Genomic DNA, 20902 nt, shown 5'->3' on the forward strand with positions numbered 1-20902 from the left:
AAAAATAATATTATATTCCACAATGAAAGAAACAAAATGAACCCCCACCACCCAGCAGCACTCCAGCTACAGTTCAATTAATTTAGTTATCCTCTTTTTAGTTTTTGGAATTTATTCTTTAAATAAATATGTTTACACCCTGCACTAATTGGCCTTAATTTTGCTCAAAGAGACGACGGCGACGCAGAGAGTTTTCATTTGCCTTACTGTATATATGTTTATTATTTGTATTTTAATTTGGAACCATGCCTCCACAATGCCACTAATGCTTTCTAAACACACATTTGGTACACCCCCTCATTGCTTTGACTAATTTTGTAAAATTTCGCTATAAGTGTGAGCATCTCATCCACCTCCAGACTCCACAATCCATCCAGAATCTCACCTCCATCAGACTCCAAAGAATCCCCAGCTCCAAACTCTCATTATTTTGTGTGTGTGACCTAACAGCACTTCAGTCCCTAAGTGTTAAATTTATTCTTACAACCTTTATTTTTTAATTAGCCGTTTTTTTAGTTCGAATTATAAATAGCGAGTTTGTTCTTTTGCAGTTCTCCTGTGTCCAGTCAAAAGTAATTCTATTCATTTTTCGTTCTTTTTTCTTTTGTTTTTCTTTTCTTGTTTTATTTTCATATGTTGTGCGCTGCTACGACACATCACCCAAAACAAAAACAAACCAACAAACCCCCAAAAACCACCCAAACAAATCGAATGTTAATCAAACACCAATTAAATCGAAAACCAATCAAACAAAATCGAACAAAAATGTAACAAGTAGATCTGAGTATTACGCGAATCGCCGGACTCACCTGGAACGAGTGGAACGCCCGCCTGGCCATGCCCCTGGTGACCCTCCGGGAGGGAGTGGCGCCCCTGGTCTTCCCCACCGACCTCTCGGTGGACAAGCAGCAAGCGGCGATAGCAGCAGCCAAGGACGCAGCAGCCGGCGGCAGGAAAACACCCATCGACGGCATCGGGGGCGTGAAAACGGAACCCCGGGCCGCCTCCACGCCGCTCCATGTTCGGAACCACAGCAGTGGCAGTGCCAGCAACAGCAACGGGGGATCCAACGGACCCAGTTCCGGTGCTGGAGGTAATGGCAGTAAATCCTCAAAGACAAACAGTGGCGGCAAGCTGAAGCACCTGACCGAGGAGGAGGCCACCGCCCTGATGATGAAAGCTGTTGCCGAGAAAGCCGCCGCTGGATCGGAACTGAGCTACCCGGACGACCCGGTGGGCTCAGGCGGAAATGGCAACAGCAGCGACTATCCCGCCACGCTGAGCGGCGCCGTGACCTTCGCGGATGTTGGCGGCGCAGCTGGTCTCTGCCACATCAACATCCTGAACAGCATCAGCGCCATGAACAACCTGATCAGTGGCAGCAACAGTGGCGGTGGCAACGGGGGCTCCTCCTCGGGCCAGTCCCCGTCCCAGAGCCAGAACAGTAGCTTGAACAACGCCCTCGGAGGTGTCGGAGGAGGCGACAATGGTGCTGGACACCCGTGTCCTGTCTGCGGACGAGTCTACAAGCTGAAGTCCTCGCTGCGCAACCACCAGAAGTGGGAGTGCGGCAAGGAGCCGCAGTTCCAGTGCCCCTTCTGTGTCTACCGGGCCAAGCAAAAGATGCACATCGGCCGCCACATGGAGCGCATGCACAAGGAGAAGTTCAAGCTAGAGCAGGAGGACGTCAAGGTGTTTGCGGGCCAAGGAGCCCTGGACGGTGATGCAGGTTCCGGCCTGGCAGGGGTGTCGCTGACCTCGTCGGCGGCGGCCTCTGTGGCAGCGGCAGCGGCGGCAGCCGCCCTGGCCAGCGGAGTGGCAGCTGAGCTGCATCCCCACTTCTCATGAAAGAACTATGATATGAACGGATATGGTGATCCGCGGACGGAGGCCCAGCCGTTGTATAAAAATGAAACGTTGACGTTGAAAAGTTATTATTAATGTTCAGGAGGTGACGCAACTAAAGTTAAAAACTGAATCAGGGATTGATTATTAAAACGAAAGGAAATGACATAAAAAAGTAAAAAAAAAAACATTAAGATAATCACACACCAAGCTCTCGGGAAAACGGAATCAGTGTGCCAAATTAAGTTTTAAACAAACATCTAAAAAACTAAAAAAAAAAGGATAAAAAACATAAAAAAATATATATGAAATAGTGTTTTAAGATGCCTGGATGTTTCGAAACAAAACGAAGATGAAAACAAAAACGAAAACAATTTGTTGCAAAGCACGAAATTTAACGCCATTTCACATAAAATAATATTTTTTGTTATTGTTATTAATTGTTTATACGAGACCGATTCTTTAATTTTTTGAAACAAACAGCAAAGTGATCAGTAAAATGATTTTACGCAAAAACACCATTTTAGATATTGCAACATTCCACAAAATGCAAACAAAATGAAAGACAAACTGTACAATTTTTAATGGTTTATAGTTTATATAGTAGTCTAGTTTTAATTTTGAAAGAATATATATAGTATGAAATATATATATAATGATATAACAAAGAATCAGTAACAGTAGCAAACTCAGTGGATATGTAAGATGCAACAGTTGAAAACACAAACACACTCAGACCATATTAAGATATTACTCTATAGAACCGGAAGGGATATTTAATCGACAGATATTCAGTGCAGAGTGCCAAACAGATTCAATTTAGGTTCCCAAATAGCCAGTCAGTCAGCAAGTCAGTCAACCAGCCTCTTCAAACAACATTTTACCTCAAGTGGAAATATTTTGCTATTACTATGATGTCTTAGGCTAGGAACGAACGCGACAAATCCAACAATCTTTATAGAATTTAATGTATAGGCGAGGCAGTACCTTTCGGTAGTCAACGGTGGGAGCAAGTGCCTTGAAAATTGTAGAAAAACGGAAAGCAATTCGCTATCATTTTTATTTTTAAAAACCAATCATGATTATAAATATTCGTAACTGTTTACAGCCATATGAAGTAGGTTAAGAAGTGAATTTAAGTCAAAAGTCAAGGTCGGAGCGGACGAGGAGGTCGGATTTAAATGCTTTTCTAGACATTTAAACTCAGGTACTTAGTGAGGGCGAAACCCAAATTGCAAGATAGTTTAGTAGCTGAGCTACTACAGAAAGCACAACAGAAATTAATGAAAAAAAAGGGAAAACTATTAAAAACCAACAACCAACAAAACACCGCCACAAATACGTCACATGCACTTTATTTATTATTTTTGTAATAATTTATAAATATCGATACGAATGTGTATGTGCTTATTATATTATATATTTTTTTATATTTATACGCTGCACATCTTTAAGTAGTCAAGTGTAATTTATTTTTATTTCTTTGCTTTCCACTACAACGAAATACATTCCATAGATGATTTTATTAAGCTTTAATTAAAACGACGACAAACATTCACAACAGAAAAGTAGAAGACAAGACCCCAACAGAAATGTGCGGCCAGTGTAACTGTGCAACAAGAAAAACTATTTCTAATCTATGTTTAGAGATATGATTAGAACTATATCACAAAACTAAAAAAAAAAAACACATCAGAGGAGGATGAGGAGGAAGGAAATCTCGAATGCTTATCTATTATATATTAAATAATTCTTTAAGAAGCAAAAATTACAAAAAAATTAAACATTGGTTCTAAAATTACGGTGTTGGGCTAAAATTAGCAAACTCTTTATAAAATGAAGAATAAACGAAACAATTCAAAAGCTCTATTTCGAAACATGATGGCAAAATTGGAAAATTTCAAATTTTCTTAAAACAATATTGTTGAACAATAGGAAAACGTAAAAATATTTACACATAGAGAATAATTTTAAATAAAACACTTAATAAGACAACAAATACTCATTAAACAAACAGAATTAGCATACCCTTATATATATAATATATATATTTAATTTTTCTATGAATTGTTTGTAAAACTCTTTTTGTAAATTGATATATTGATATATATAAAACCCCCAATTTCAATGTGAAAAATATACAATTCCATGTAATAAAACGCAAAAGAAACAAAAGTTGTTTGCTCTGAAGCGTTTGAAAGTAATTTTATTTTTATATATACCCGCTTATGTTTTATGTTCTAAAAAGAAAAACACTTTATTTTTTACACACAGATTTTGTAGCGTTTTCATTTCTGCTTGTAAGTATTGATTTTTATTTTAAATATTATGATTATAAGCTCGACCTTTTGATTTCATCTTTGGACCCAATTTTAGGCCCAAAAACCAACACAAATTATCGAAAAAAAAAATCAAAAATTTAAAAAGGTGTAGGGAGTCATCCATAGGTACACATCTAGTTGATAGATTTTCTCAAATGAATACCTATACCACTTACTAACTGAAAATCCAATTGCTTCCAATTTTTCAGATGATAATGCTCAGCTCGAGGGCGGCGAGTCCAGGATTCGAGTTCGAAACTGGCTGATGTTGGCCGACCAGTCGAGGATCGACAAGAGCTCGGAGGAAACCTCAGGTATTTCGGTTGCACTGTCTCTGACTCTTGAGTTTTTTTATTATCGAGCTTCTGTTTTCGTCCATTTTTAAATTGCATTTTATACTCGATTTATTTTCCATGTTTTTGAACTTCTCTTATACTTTTGTCTCCTTACAGTCGTACATTTTGTGATGTTGCTGAGCACACACCACCAGTATCTTATTTTTATTATGCTTATTATTGTTTCTTATAGAAATATGCCATACAATTTGACAAAGTCAACTAACTTACCATTCCAAATTTCTATTTCATGACTAACCAATCGATACGAATGCAAACTAACCTCCAGACAAACTAACTACTCAGTCCAAAAAGTCACTCATAAGCGATGCTAAAACCACTAACAAGACATCGTCGTCGATGAAGGCCGCCGCAGCAGCCGCCGTGTCCGCATCCGCATCCGCATCAGCCTCGGCAGTAGCGTCGGCCACCATTGCCGCCAAACAGGCAGCCGCCGCCGTGGCCAGTGGCCATATGAACAACAACAACAGCACCACCAACGGCAACAAGGGCGGAGTGACCCAGACGATGACCCAAACGGTGACCCGGATCGGCAGCATCGGACGCACAACAATCGCCTGCATCACGCCGGCGAACAACGGCAACAAGAACGCGGCCAGCAACTGCAATGTGGATGCCGCCTCGGCGGCTGCTCTGGCGGCTGCAGGGGTGGAGCTGGACAGCATCGACGACACGATGACGGAGGTGATTGTGAAGATCGAGAACCCGGACAACATGTCCCTGAACGGGGACGACGGCGAGGCGGTGTGCAACGAGGCCATCGACGACGAGAACACCTTCGACTACGACCTGAAGCTGGCCAGCCCGCTGTCCTGGACCTACGACGCCGTCAAGATCGAGAACGAGGAGTTTGAGGATAGCTATCTGATGGACAACGACGACGACGACGATGATCTGCTGACCACGGCCGCGGCCAGCCAGAAGCACGCCAAGCAGTCCGGCAACAAGCAGCAGGTGGCGGGATCCGGAGCCGGATCGCTGCCGGTGAAGAAGATCGTGCTGAGCGCCCAGCAGCAGCAGCAGTTGCTGGAGCAGCAGCAGCACCTGCAACACCTGCAACTGCAACCCACCAGCCAGTCGCTGCAAATCAAGCTGCCAGCGATTCCGGCCACCATAACCACCATTTCGGCGCCCAAGCAACTGAGCGGTGGTCAGCCGGGAACCAGCGGCTCCTCCAGCATCCTGGGCAGCAAGCTGAGCCTCGGCCAAATGGACGCCCAGAACCTGAACATGCACTGGGCCCACTCGGACGACAACCGCTACCGCATCCTGGTCCAGAACAAGCGCACACGCAAGGAGTCGCTGGAGCACTCAGCCGACATGATCTACAACGCGGACATCGAGAAGCCGTGGGTGTGCCGCAACTGCAACCGCACCTACAAGTGGAAGAACAGCCTCAAGTGTCACCTGAAGAACGAGTGCGGCCTGCCGCCGCGCTACTTCTGCAGCAAGATGTGCGGCTACGCCACCAATGTCCACAGCAATCTGAAGCGCCACCTGAACACCAAGTGTCGGGACCGCGAGAAGGACGCCGAGGAGGAGAAGAAGCCGTCAACGGGCGGCCAGCTGCCCACCTTGCCAGTGGTGTCCAGCGGGGGCAGTGCCTCCGCCAACGCAGTGGTCACCACATCCAGCAGCAATAACAACAACAACAGCAGCAGCAGCACTGGCAGCAGCACCTACACCTTGGTGTTCCAGAAGGAGAGCGCCTAAGCGCGGCGGAGTGCGGAGTAAGGAGAGACTTGGACTTGGACCTGTACAAAATCCAAAAATGTGCTTGAATCCTGTGGCTGCACCATGTTTTTTTTTTTTAATCCTTCAAGTTTTGGAGGGGAATCCATTTCGCGAATATATTCGATTTCGTTGAACGAAGCCAGGAGCCGAAAAAAGAAGGACGAGCAAGCCTGGGAGTAGTTGGCAATACACTGAAAAAAGGCATTAAACAAATTAATGTAATGCTTTAGCAAATTCTCACAAAAAACAAAAAAAAAAACCGAAAAAATCTAAAAAAAAAAAGAAACCCTAAAATTAATCTTCATATAAATATGTGTACATTTTTTTCCCAGAGAAAACACAACGCTAGTCACAGCTAAAAGAAAGAAACCAAACAAAAAAAAAAGAATTGTTTTAAGTGTGCTATTAATACACTGCAAGGACAAAACGATACTTTTGTAATAATTAAATAAACCCTAACTATATGCATGGCATGAACATAAAGCAAATGCCCCTCCAATGATACTTAATATAATAATTATGATAATGATTTTGGTTCGCAATATAAACTATTCCTTAATTTGTTAGAAACATTATTAACGATTTATTTCTGGTCATTAAGTTATGCTTATATAATAATTATTAACTATGAATGATTATCTAGTCAAAAAGAAATCGATAATGAGATAATATTTTCAATTTTAGACAAAAATTATAATTATAATTAATAATGAAAAACCTAAAAAAAAACAAAAAACAAAAAATGTTTATAAAATCGAGGCAAAAATTTTCAATTTGAAATATCATCAGTGCATATATGCTTTGAAAATTGTTAGATTTAATGAAAAAAAAAAGACAGAATCACAAACCACGATACACCGGCACTGAATGCGATTTGTAATGTAAACATACACAAAAAAAAAAAAAATACAACAAATTATAACAAATACCTCTATGAAGTTGCAAGAGAGATTACCATTATTATGATTATGATCTATGTAACTCACATAAACTGACAAACCGTAAATCGTAATTAAATTATTGCCGGCTAAATGTATTAAAAACCAAGAGGTAACCGAAAACACTGAGAAAAAAACCCAAACCCAAAGAGAAAATTCGAAATACAATTAAAAGCAAATGTCAAAAACCGAATACCAAAAACCAGCAGTTGTACTTATTTTCCAGATTGCTCCCCGGAGCAATTGTCATCCATTCCATTTTACAGAAGAACTCACTCGATCATCCCAACTCACATCCACCTCGACATCCGTATCCGTATCCATATCCCTATTATTTCCGCTCCCCCCCTTCAGATACACTACAAGAAACGAGTTTGATTTTGCTGAGAATCCATACTAATCAGATTTCTATTTCAGGTGGATGGATGTGATGTGATGGTGATGATGATGATGATGATGATGGAGATGATGTACAGATGATGTATCTGATGTCCTGACGGAAACAGCGCGTTCACGGTGTTGCCTCTCCCTCTCTTATTGTTGTTTTGCATGCTTAACTACTTCAACATATCAATTACAATTTATACGATATAAATATGCATAACTATGTATTCCTCTATCTAGACTTTATATGAACTATATATCTATGTATTTGTTAGACAAAAGTAACTATAACTATATATGAAACCGATTAGATTTGTAGTTTGTTCTGATTTTTTTTTTCTGATTTCCATTCTTGCGTTTCGTTTGTATTGCCGAAGGTTTATCTTTAAGTTTCTTTTCCTCCCTATATACGAATACCTGTCTCCTCCTTAGCGATTGTGAACCTCTACAACCTAGTCTTAATTTTAATTACAAATGAATATGAAAACGAAAACCAAAAACTTAGTTTGTATAGAATTATATTTTGAAACCAAACACATCCTTATTTCTTAATGCTATAATTTCTCTTACATTTTAATAATTGCATGCGTATTATTACAAAAAAAAAGAAGAAATAATACCTTTTTGGGCTTTGGAAACCAGGAAGTGATTTTCTTATGGGTATCCTTGTGCCAATAGTAATGTGTCCTGCCCCTCCAAACCACTTTTTTCGTACTTTTAAGTGTTTTTTGTCACTAACCACTACGAGAACACATTTTTTATATTTAAAAAAAAAGAGTATATTTATATCATCTGTCACTTGTAGCTTGATCGAAAATTATTGTTTATTTTTGCTTACAAATAGCCCCCAGAAAGTGTCCTAAATGGCATTCTATGATGTACTCATTGTGTTTTTAATTTAATAATTAATCGAAAAGTTTACTTTTGCAGCCTACTTACACAAGCTCACAACCAAACACACACACACACACACACCCCACAAACACACCTGATACACACTCCAGACACACACATCAGACACACACCACTCCAGATCAGTCCACTCCATAGCACCATCTATCACTAAGCAACATTTTTAACTCAAAGACTCGAAAGAAGTAAACAAAATATTTAAACCATAAACGTCTACGGTAAAAACTTATATATTTCATTTATTTCCAGTTAGTATTAGGAACATTATAATTTCTATTAAAAAAAGTGATAACCAAAGAGAGAACCTCTCGAAAAAAACCTTAAAAAGTGATTTAAAATAATTTATTTTTTGTTTGTTTCTCTCGCACTCTGACCTGATCTCCACAGACTTTGGCCGCCTGTCCCCAGTCCACCGCAGCTACCACCTGCTGGGCATCAAGACGAGTCCCCACACGAGTCCCATCGGTACTCCCGGGCCGGGAGTCATCAAGTTCGAGCCGGGCACCGGCGGCCTGGAGGACCACAACGAGCACGAGCGGATGGACAGTGGCCGGACCACTCCGACCTACGGCACCGGCCACCTGATGGTCCCCAAGGCCCAGCCGCGCCACGGGAACGGGGACAACGACGACGACAGCAACGACGAGGACAGCATGGAGCCCTGCGACCTGCGCATAGACCTGACCAAGGCTCTGCTGGCCGCGGCCAGCCAAGACGGGGCCGTTGCCCTGGCCCTGGGTCATCATCCCCACCACCTTTCCCAAGCCCAACATCATCACCAGCAGCAGCAGTCGTCGCAGCACGGGACGCATCACCCCCCCAGCCGCGCCCGGCCGCATCTGATCTTTTCCGGGACCGGAGCCGCCGCTGGCCAGGACCCCACGAGCAGTGCCGCCGCGGTGATTGCGGCTGCAGCAGCGGCAGCCGGTCTGACAGTCAACAATACAAGTGCCTCGGTGGTCGGAGCGGCTGGAGGTGCCGGAAGCGTGGTCGTAGGAGGCGCTGCAAGCGGGGCATCCACCTCGGCGGCAGCGGCGGCTGCAGCAGCAATGGCAGCAGCAGCAGCACCTACCAGCTGGACTGGCACCGGTGGAGGAGTGTCCAGTGGCGGAGTGGGAGGAAACACCTCCTCCGGCGGTGGCGGCGGCGGCGGCGGCGGAGGAGCCTATGCCTGCGATAGATGCGGCAACACCTATGCCCGGCCCCACAGCCTCAACCGGCATGTGCGCTTCGAGTGCGGGGTGGAGCCGAAGTTCGAGTGCCCCATTTGTCACAAGAAGTCGAAGCACAAACACAATCTCGTGCTGCACATGCGCACCCACCAACATCGATGATACAACAAATGCTGCACCGACGAAGGCCATCAACAACCGAGACGACGACGGCGACGCCAGGCACTCCAGGAGCATCCGACCAATCCGAGCGAGAAGCGGGCTTGAATGAGGTTTGAGAATCGGAGTGTAGCGCCAGGTCAGAGTCCCAAGTCCTAAACAAGAATCCAGAAGAAATAGCGAGTCAGTTCAGTCCAGTCCAGAGCGTGGTTTTATGTAATCTTTTCCAAATGATCTTGAAACATATAGTCGTTTTTTTAACACCCACATACAGTTATCTATATAGAAGTATCAGCCTAAAAGTAATACTAACGCGTAACTATTTGTATATACAAGCGGGAAATCTAACAAATTCAAATTTAACATTTAGTTTTTTTTTTTTGGCTCCCTTAAAGTAAAAACTAAAAAACATTGTTTGGAAATTGGCAAAGTCAGCGTCAGTCAGAGTCAGGAGGTGGAGGAGGGGCGCGCGAGAGTTGAGGCGCCACCGCATGTTGCATGATATCTGTGGGTAGATCCTTAGGCAAACTCAATGATCTCAACGAATTTTTTTCTTGATTGTGGTGAAAATGTATGGGGAATATGATGGGGAAAAGAAATGCATTTTATTGTAGCAGCAGAGCCAACAAACAGCAACAGCAACAAAACAAAAAAAAAAGTAACATTCACATAATTATAGTGTAATTTCTAGTGCAGGTCACTCTCGCGCGTTCTTCAAGGATAAATAAAAAAAAAATAAAAGAATATGATATAATACAGTCAGGAGTAAGGAGTCAGGAGTGAGGTGTCAGAAGTCAGAAGTCAGCAGTCTAGAGTCAAGAGTCAGAGTTATATAATATATGTGTATATAGAGCTTAAGTTAAGACCCCAAATCGGAATTGGCAGAGCATGTGCAATATGAAACGGGCACCACAGCAAAACAAATAGAAAGAAATCAAGCGTCGTTCTTTACCATTTCACGTTTCTAATTTCTAATTTCGTTCGTTTTTTATGTAATATGGTATATATAGAGATATTCACAAACTCACACCGTTTGAAAGTGAAGGTTGCTACAAGTTTGCTTAGGAACGCACCCCCAAAGGCCACCGGAATGCATGATAAAGGATTATCCATATGTTTAACCAATTATAGTTAGTAGTTACAACTCAACGATCTCTGTCTACTCTTTTTTCTAAAAACAAAAACGACAAAAAGCAAAACAATTTATTAATTTATCTTGTGCTCATTCCATGAACGTTTTTTTTTAAATTTAAATTATTTGTTAATTACGAACCACGATATGTGATAGCGGGAATTTTAATTTGACCAAAAAAACCAAGGAGAATCAAAATTAGCGTGGCTTTGGGTTCAGGCGCCCCTACACAAGGCAAACAGTTGCGAGGATAGACCACAACAAAACAAAGGAAAACTAAATCAGTTATTAATTATTTTTAAATAACATTAATCGTAAACTAAAGTGAGTGCGTGAGGCGGAGAGGTAGGATGGTAGAGTTTCGGAGGAATTGGCAATGTTAACGGGTTGGGGGAACTCGCATCGAGTCACAGTCAGAAAAATAAATTGGTATGTGATATAAAGAATATAGTCCTCATTGTAATTAATCGTAATCCTAATTGTATATTTTTTCTTGTTAAAAATAATTTACAACACTTGTCAAAATTGAAGAAGCAACATGAAATGTTACACGAAGAAGAAGTCTAGTTATGAAACGATTATATATGGTATATATATAGGAGATATATAATATTGATGAGCTTTTGTTTAACCCACATTCAGACACACGAACACACAAAACACGAATTAACGTTTTGATAATTGTTGGTATACAAAAAAAAAGGAAAAATGAAAAAAGAGCTTAAATGTATAACAAACTTGCTTAGGTACTTCATAAAAAAAAAATCAATTGTTGACAACTAAAAAAATCATAAAAAACCACATAATGGGGCGCAACATACCGTTATTTGTTGTCAGTTTTCAAGTTTGTGCCACACAAAAAATGTGATAAAAAAAATATTTAAACAACAGGCAACAAATTGGCACAAATCCACACAAAATATGTACGAATAAAAATTGTTTCAATTTTGCAAAGAAAACAAAAAACAAAATTCTTATCGGTCAGTATTCGAATTAGGTGAGGAAATTTTAAATTTAAAAAAATTTTAAATTTGTTGTACATTTGTAGAGGAAACAATAACTCGATTGGCTAACTGCTTTTTGATCCATACATTTTATAATAAAGTATATTTTATAATCGCTTTCTTGCGCTAGTCAGTCTGTAGAAAGTTTGCTTATCATTTTGTTAGGCCTTAAATATAAAATAACAAAGTGCACTACACGAAATTCACATATTTGTGTATCCGTTTTTTTTTATATAATCTGTAATCTGTAATCTGTAATAATCTAAACGCGATTTATTTAACCGTTTTTTTTCTAAGGTTGTGGTTCTTATTTATCTATACAAATATTAATTTTAACTACCTTTCTAAGTGACTAAGTGAAACACATTTGATTTTTTGTTACAACAAGAGAAAAAACTATGCCTATTTTATAATTTATCAACAGCGCATGTGATGGACTCGAAATGAACCAAAAATCTAAACGAAAATTGTTTGAAAATTCAAGACACGATACCAGCAATTTCTTTGGTCCAAAAATGGCGAAACTTTCGAGTCGTATAGTTAAAATTTAAAGGAAAGCATGTGATAAATTTCAATATAATTTGATTAACAAACAAATTTACTAACAAAACAAAAAAAAAACAATTTAGCCCACACCCCCCACAAACACAAAAGAAAACAATTGAGAATTTACATATATGGGAAAAAATAGATATATATGTGAGTTTGAATTTGTTTTTTGGCAACCCAAGCTTAAAATAAAATATAAAGAAATATTTTTCGAGAAATTGTACTAACACAGATGATAACTCTATTTCTACTAACATGTATCCTTATTAATTCTGTTAAATAAACAATATCAAAGATTTATAACACACCCCAAAAAACACACAAAATACACAAAACATTAAACAAAAAAAAAAGTTGTAAACAAGGAGCTGTGAATGTAAAATTATATGTAACGAAAAATATCTAATATATAGATACAAACAAGCATACAAACATATAAAGGAATCGATGTGATTAATTGTGATTGAAATGAAATGAAGCGCAGATCAGATCGGATCGGATTGAAAAACGAGTAGATCGGAGCAGAAGTGGGTGGGCAATAGGTTGGGTTTTGGACGTGAGAAAGGCTTTCTTTTCAAACACAAGCACACACACAACACACATACACAAACACAAACAATAAAAATTAAAAAAAAAAATAATATGTTTTTTAGGGAAATCTGATATTTATGTTTGATTTTTGTTTCGTTTTTGTTTCAATATTATTTCCGTTAAAAATAGCTGCAAGAACTAATCATAATTCAAATGGGGAATTAAATACACACACGCCTACACAATAAAAACAAAAGTAAATCCTAGACCTAAGTTAACACAAAATAAAAAAAATGAAAAACATTTAAGAAAGTGAGATATGAATGTTGATTGCTGTTAACGCACGCTTCACGAATAGCTAATTAAAAATGTTTAAAAAATGAATGCAAGCGCCGAAAAATAATTATAGAAACCGATTCGAGTTGAAATGTTTGTACCATAGGTTGCGATACAACAAAAAAAAATGTTTAAAAATTGAAAACCATTTATATTTATATAAAATTATATATGAATCACATTGCTTTTTGCACTGCAATCTAGATTAACAAATTGAACATAGACATCGATGTTTATGATGAAAGCGATGAGTAAACAAACATCTAACAAACAAACGACATTCAAAATGCCAGTTAGACTATGAAAAGTGTGCTTAAACCGATTTCAAATGAAACGACGAAATGTTAGAACGAATTCAGAGTAAATCTAATTATGTAATTTGTGTATAAAGCCGAGAAAACGCCTTAAACAACAATTTGTAAAACTATTTTAAATGTTAAAAGATTAAAACGATTTAATTGTTATAAGTAAACAGGCAAAACAAAAACCAACAAATAAAAACTAAAATTAAATATATATTAAAAATATATATACAGAAAAAAAGTCAAAGGATTTCAATGCTGTTTTGAAATATTCACCCGACACCTCATCCTCATCATCTTTCTCTTTGCAGGAATTCCCGAGCTCCCAGTAGTATTGATTTCGATTTGCTTTAAAAACCTCAAACTAATATATATTTTTCTCTTTTTCTAGGTGGAATGGAAATGGAAGATTCAAGTGGGAAGACGGAAGAATCCCTGAGCGGAGAGAGACCTTGTCATCAATCGATGTTTTTGTACCAAAAGTGATTTGAGCTTAGTTTTAAATGCGAAACAAGAAACAAAATATATATAAATGATAAACATACGTAATTTAATTTGCTGTATTGTTGTAGTTTCTGAAATTCACACCAACACCACACTCAAATTGTGATTTATTATCCGTAACTCATCATTCTTTTCGTTGTATATACATTATATATGTTTACCGAGGCTCTTGTCTAGAGATTGCTTGAGTGGCTTTTGTTTGTGTGGTGCATAAATGTAACTCTTCTGGGGATTGTGTCATCCAAACCAACTCATCACCATAAACCAAAAAACACCTCATCAACCGCTGCTAAAAACTTCACCAACAAGAATCAAACTCCAAACTCGCCACTCAACAACCCACGCTCACCAATTCAACAACAACATCCATCATCAGCGTTTCTTGGGTATTAGAAACAAACACACTAAGTTTTATACATTCTTCCTTTGAAATACATTTTATTTTATATTAAGTTAGTGTCTGCTTAGTTATTGAATTACTATTAATTTATCCTTTGGTTTTTATCTCCCCCCCTCTCTTTTTTGTTTCCGTTCTTGTTGTGTCCTTGTGGGTGTGTTGACCAGCAGACATCTACCCCATCCTGGGAAGCCTCCTGGGGGTGGACACCTCGACGACGAGCGGCGGCAACGCCAGTGCCAATGCCAGCGACGAGTTCTATGGCTACAATCTCACCAACAACAACAACAACAATAACAACAGCAGTGGTAGTAACAGCACTGGCCAGGTGAACACCACCACGTCCGGGAGCGGCCAGCAGAGCAACCACGCCCGTGGCGGCCCGAATTCCAGTGCAGGAGGAGGGCTCTCCCGGGACTCGTTCATGCAGTGCAAGCACTGCAGTCGCTACTACAAGTCGCACCAAAAGCTGCAGGAGCACGTGCGCAAGTACTGCCTCAAGCAGAAGAAGTACAAGTGCGTGTCGTGCGAGTACCGCTCCCGGCGCAAGGACCACGTCCTGCGGCACGCCAAGCGCAAGCACTGCATGCTGTACGAGCAGTCCAAGGACGACGAGGAGAGCCTGTATGTGATACGCAACGAGGATAACCTGAGCAACGACGAGGAGGACGTCGACCCGGACGACGCCGAGGAACGGGCCTCGGTGGCATGGTCCGAGATGTGGCCGCCGCCGGACCTGACCATCACGGCGGTGCCGGTCTACAAGGAGAGCGACGACGACGACGACGAGTACGACGAGGATGGCTAGGGGTCCGGAGGTCCGGGAATCAATCAGGCGGGAAGAGAGAAATATATTCGAGAGGCGTAATGTGAAATGTTTACCAAATGAATAATGACAATAGTTGCTTGTCCAAAATAGTAGCTACCTCCAATCAGTCTAGCGACCAATCAAACCATCAACCAATAAGTCAATCTATCCACCAACCGAATCCTACCGATCCTAGCAACTTCTGTGGCAATAGCTGGTCCACATTCCTGCACAAATTACTTAAAAAACATTTGTTTTTTTTTTATAAATTTTCATTTTAAATTTGTCTATTTGTCTATGAGCGCATTCCGTTTTGAAATATTATCTTCGTTTTTTTGAATTCTTTTGTATTTGATGTTTGAGTTTTACTTTAAAATATACATAATTTAGAAGCCTTGGTCCAAGACCATCTTATTTATACGTACATAAAGATTTAAAGAGAAACTTAATTGTTTAGTCTTAGTGGTACTACTGGTACTACCCGTAATACCTGTACTACCTGTGGTTGGTGTTCTCAAAACTCAAATATTCTTGCCAACGTTTAGGGCTTCGCCAAGCAAAGCAAAGCAATCAAAGACTTAAAGCGCCATTAGTTTGCCACGATTTCAAGCACACATACTATACTATATTGTACAGTGTACACTACACTACATGCATATATATTCCTCAGTTATAATTTTTAAAATCTGCATAGAGAAACAAGAAGAGTACGAGTGCGAGTACGATAATATAATACGCCCATAAAATAGTTATAGTTATTGGTGTTCTACGAAGCAGAGCAAGAGCAATGCTAGAATTTGTGTACATTTTTTATACATACCTATTGTAAACGCAAGGATTTAAGAATAAAGCGTACGAATCATAAAATACCAGTCTACAATCTCAGCCAAATTATATCAGTTCAAACCCCATATACACCCAGAACCCTCAAATTGGATGGCCCTGCAGTTACACACACAAACCCACACTTAATGCTTAAAAAGTAAATATTAAAACATAACTATAAAGTATAAGATTAATTAAAAAATGTTACTTTTTTCCAATCTGAAATTTCAGATGGCTACTGGACCATCCTGGAAACGGTGCCCTACTCCATTGCCAACGCTACTCCGAATCAGTCCCTCAGCTCTGCGCCAGCTCTGAGCAATGGTGGCTCCGGGCTGCTAACAGGCGCCACCGTGGTGGTCGAACTCCCGCCCGACGATTTGGGCAACCCTGTGGGCAACATACAGTACACAATTCCTGCCCTGACCAAGAACGCCACAACGAACACGAACACCACCAGCCTGCTGCACAAGCCTCAGGCCACCACCATTCAGATTGTGAAGCAGCAACAGCATCCGGCGGCACCACGCCAGCAGCTGACCATTCAGCACACCCAGCCCCAGCAGCATCCTCCGGCCAGACAGGAATATATCAAGATAGACACTTCCCGGCTGGAGGACAAGATGCTGCTCCGCGACGTAATGCAATACGGGACATCCAGTATTACGATGGCGCCGCACAGTAACAACAGCAACAATGTAGTCACAAGTGCCACCACCGCCACAGTGGTCACCAATCACCACCACGGGACGGGCTTGCTCCTCACCGATGCGGACGAGGCTGAGCGGGAACTGGAACTGGCGGCCATGAAGGGTGACGATGACCCTCACCAGCATCACCACCACCAGCAGGAGGAGGAGGAGGACCAGCTGCTCGACGATGAAGGCTACGTGGTGGAGAAGCTACAGCCGGACAAGCTGTACGCTCTGGAGGGCCACAACCTGCACCACACAACCACCATAAGCTCGGCCAGCACCACCACCATGACCCTGCAGCATGTCTCTGGCGACTATCCGCTGGACGAGAGCAAGTACGCCTGCAACGTCTGCGGCAAGACGTACAAGATCAAGGGCTCTCTGAAGCGCCACAAGAACTACGAGTGCGGCGTGGAGCCCAACCTGAAGTGTCCCCATTGTCCGCACAAGTGCAAGTACAAGTCGGATCTGCGGAAGCACATGAACCAGAAGCACGCCGACTCCGGGGACTCCATCCTTAGCCACTAGGCCTAGCATGGAGTAGCGATAGTATTCTCATCTAAACACTTGTTGTTGTGAGTTACCATAATGTGTGATGACCTCAAATCTTACTTGATGTATTCAATTGCCAAGGGTGATCTCGGAGTTTTCCAGAGGCTTTCAAATGTATTTGAAAAAGAGTGCTTTTCAAAGTGCAAACCACTAATTTTTCTAAACATTAATAATCCTAAAAGTCTTGAAAAAACTATTAAGATAAATGCTATAGTTCCAACTGATTTTTTCAATTTAGAATCCTATTTTCAAAATACACTATTTTTTACCAAATTTATGCAGGGAAACTAGTCTATTATTTTAGAAAATTAAACCAACATTATGTCAAGGGCCTTTAAAATCAATTTTCTTTATATTAAAAAAAAAATTTAGAAAGATAAATTGAGTTTCGAGAAATCAAGGAATTATTAAAATTCTCTCTATTATTTATCTTCGTTAATAGTAAGAAATTAGTTGATAATTGAATGTAGAACTTATGACAATTTATGATAATTTAAAAAATACCTAAACCGTCCTAAACCATCTAAGAAAACGGCCCTAAATATCAACAACCTTTGGAGTATTCAAGTCTCAATATTTGAGGTATTTATAAAAAGATTCCAAGCTCCCTGAAAAGTTGTTTAGTTAAAATTATTATAGACCAAAATGAAATCTTGTATATCTTGTATTTTTTAAGATCTCTGGGATTCTCTGGGCAACCCTCGGGATAGTCCGTAAACTGTTTGTAATATAGCCAAAGTTATGATCTCAAAGTGTAATCTAAAACCCATTAGGCTAAGAATTTCGAAACACAAACCGTCAAGTCAAGTTCTAGTTGAATTGCTCAAAAATATATAATTACAATATAAAAACTAGTAAACAGTAGAATCAAATTTTTGAATCAGCTCAAAGTCAAGTGTAAGATTAAGTATTTTAAACTCAACCATTACCTAGAGACGTTTTAAAAGACCTACAGCCCAATCATTGCGTATCTTACCATGTATATGAAACGAGTACTATAATTACGAATAAATAAATGTTTACAATTGAAACGAAAGGGGAGAGTTATTGAGTCGTTTTGGCCCAAACCGAGGAAAGACAAGAACTAATATGCTTTTCTTTTTCTAGGAAACCCACTGGATGACGGAAGGACTTGATGCAGAAGATGAGAGCCCTGGACCGGCGCCAAGAAAAAGGTCTATACATTTGCATTGCACTCGCCTAGCACTTAAGTAGTCCAATCATTATCAGCCAATAAAAATGTCAAACTGAAACGAATCTGTTGTATTTCATCCGCCATGCTCTCACCTCAGACCAAACTAGACCCACTCGCGAATAACTTGTATTGTTTGTGTGACTAGCCTCTCTGTATGGAATGGCCTAAACCAAAGCTGTTTTCGTTTCTGTTTCTCCGTCTGTCTCCAGATTTTGTGCGCCACGGCCCCAAGAACCAGCTGCTGTGCCAGTGCGGACGCTACTACAACACCATGAGCCGCCTGATGCTGCACCAGCGGGAGGAGTGCCAGGACTTCAAGCGCTTCCAGTGCGACTTCTGCCTCAAGTGGTTCAAGCGGCGCTCCCACCTCAACCGCCACAAGAAGCTCCACGACGCCGAGCTGCTCCTGGAGCCGGTGCTCAAGCAGACATCGAAGTCATCGAAGCGGAAGAGGAGCCACTCGGCATCGGTGGCGGAAAAGCACTTGCCGGTGGAGCCCACCGTCGCGTCAGAAACCGATCTCGAGCCCCTGTTTCTGTACACGTCGGAGATCAAAGTGGAGCACGAAGAATCTGAATTCATTTAAGTTTTGTTATTGGAAGAATACACGATATATTTATTCTTAGACCAGTTCTCGTTGATGCCAAAAAAAGAAAAACAAGCAAAAAAACAAATAATGCCAAAAAGATATTGATTTTGTAAATAAATAGAAAAAAGCAAGAGAGACTCTTGTCCTATTCAAATCCTGAAGTCATAGACTTTTATTAAAATCTATTAATATTTCCCCTTTTTTTTTCGTTAAGTCTAAGTTTCAATTTGTAAATAATGTGCGAATGTATGGACGTGAATGTGCTTTGCTGAATGTTTAGTCTTAAATTTCATTTCATTCTGCTTTTTGTTTTGTCCTTTATGATTTTGAATTTTTATTTTGATTTTCCATGATTTTTTCTCTCATTGCAGCTGCCAGCCCCTCCGCTCCAAGAAAGTACAATCTGCGCACGCAGGACTCTGCATCGGAGTATCCTAGCATTTCCAGGCCAAGGACCCGAAAGTCCGGCGAAAGTTCCGAGCCAAAGAGCGAGAACGAGGAGCCTGCGGCGGACAACGGTAGCGCCAAAGGCTCCAAGAAGAGCACCGCCCCGCCCACGTCGGACGCCATGATTGCCCTCCAGCAGCTGGCGTCCATTTCAACGGCCCGTTCGCTGCAGCACCTCGTCCAGAACATGGGCGGCATCATGGACACCAACAGCCTCATTATTGGCCCGAAGCTGCCGCGTCAGAGCTCGAAGAGATCGCCGACCTACGAGTCCAACCGATGTCCCTTGTGCGCCAGGGTCTATCGATCCCAGGCCTTCCTAAACGAGCACATGCGCAAGGAGCACTCGGTGCTCATTTAAGCCCATGACTAGGATACAAATGCCTATCTTCAAAATCATGTTAGATTAGTTTGATGGAATCTTAATAGCCTTTGAATATTTAAACTTTAAAGATACAAATTCTATGAAATAATGCCAAATAGTTAGCTCACCATGCGCCTTAAAACACCTTTTTTAAAATATTTTTGATAAGCAGCACAAGTTTGTTTAATTAAACTATTTTTCTACGATTCCATCAAAAATAATTCTGGAACTACCATAAAAGAAATATTACCAAATTGAAATGAAGAGACCAAAAATCATAGAATTCTTTCTAAAATTACCATTTAGATAATAGGTTTACAAATATTAACCCAAAAATACACTTGTAGGTAGGAATCGCAAAGAGGGCTTTAAAGAGAGAATATTAAGAACTTAAAATAATAATTCAGCAAAGCATTTAGTTGCCTTGAAATAGTCTTTCAAAATATTTTTGATAGCTATGATAGATTAAATACTTTAGGAGGTCTAACAGATACTACATGGTCCAATCTAAGAACTTTTTATACGTATTTCTAATAAATGGATACTAAATATTAAACCATTTAGATTGTTTTTTGGTAATAAGGAGTATTTAATATTCTGTTTAATTTATTTTAAATTTTTAGTTAATTTAAAGTGATCTTTGGAGAATTTAAAACCTTGATAAGGTTAGTATTTTTGTGTTTATTAACTTTTTATTTATTTAACATTTTTCTTTTCTGTTTCTTTTATTTCATTCTCAGTTAATCGTAATTGGCAAACATATTTTAAACAAAAGAATGTCTGGGAGATACAAAAGCAGGCAAGTACATCGTTATCCTTGGAGAAATTGCATTTGGATTTGGGATTTCCAA

The 20902-nt window shown here is 40.2% G+C and overlaps 1 protein-coding gene across 11 annotated transcripts in view; it reads left to right on the forward strand.

Annotated features, from left to right (window-relative positions):
• The window catches only part of lola (longitudinals lacking), a 62528-nt gene that overhangs the window by 37100 nt on the left and 4526 nt on the right, over positions 1-20902 (forward strand). For 3 of the 11 annotated variants that reach the window (XM_017251202.3, XM_017251200.3, XM_017251201.3), the window contains exons 6-7: positions 4376-4480; positions 4791-7399. The exons of 1 other annotated variant lie outside the window; for it this stretch is intronic. In XM_017251202.3, the coding sequence (XP_017106691.2) occupies positions 4376-4480; positions 4791-6235 (1550 nt within the window). In that variant the 3' untranslated portion in view covers positions 6236-7399. Of the gene's footprint in view, positions 1-778; positions 4121-4375; positions 4481-4790; positions 7400-8877; positions 13339-14743; positions 16252-16440; positions 17448-18860; positions 19402-19611; positions 20611-20902 lie in introns of those variants that run through there. 7 more of the 11 variants (XM_017251207.2, XM_043210435.2, XM_017251206.3 and 4 more) reach the window with 7 other exon arrangements.

Source organism: Drosophila bipectinata, chromosome 2R (genome assembly GCF_030179905.1).
Source record: "Drosophila bipectinata strain 14024-0381.07 chromosome 2R, DbipHiC1v2, whole genome shotgun sequence".
Lineage (NCBI taxonomy): Eukaryota > Metazoa > Arthropoda > Insecta > Diptera > Drosophilidae > Drosophila > Drosophila bipectinata.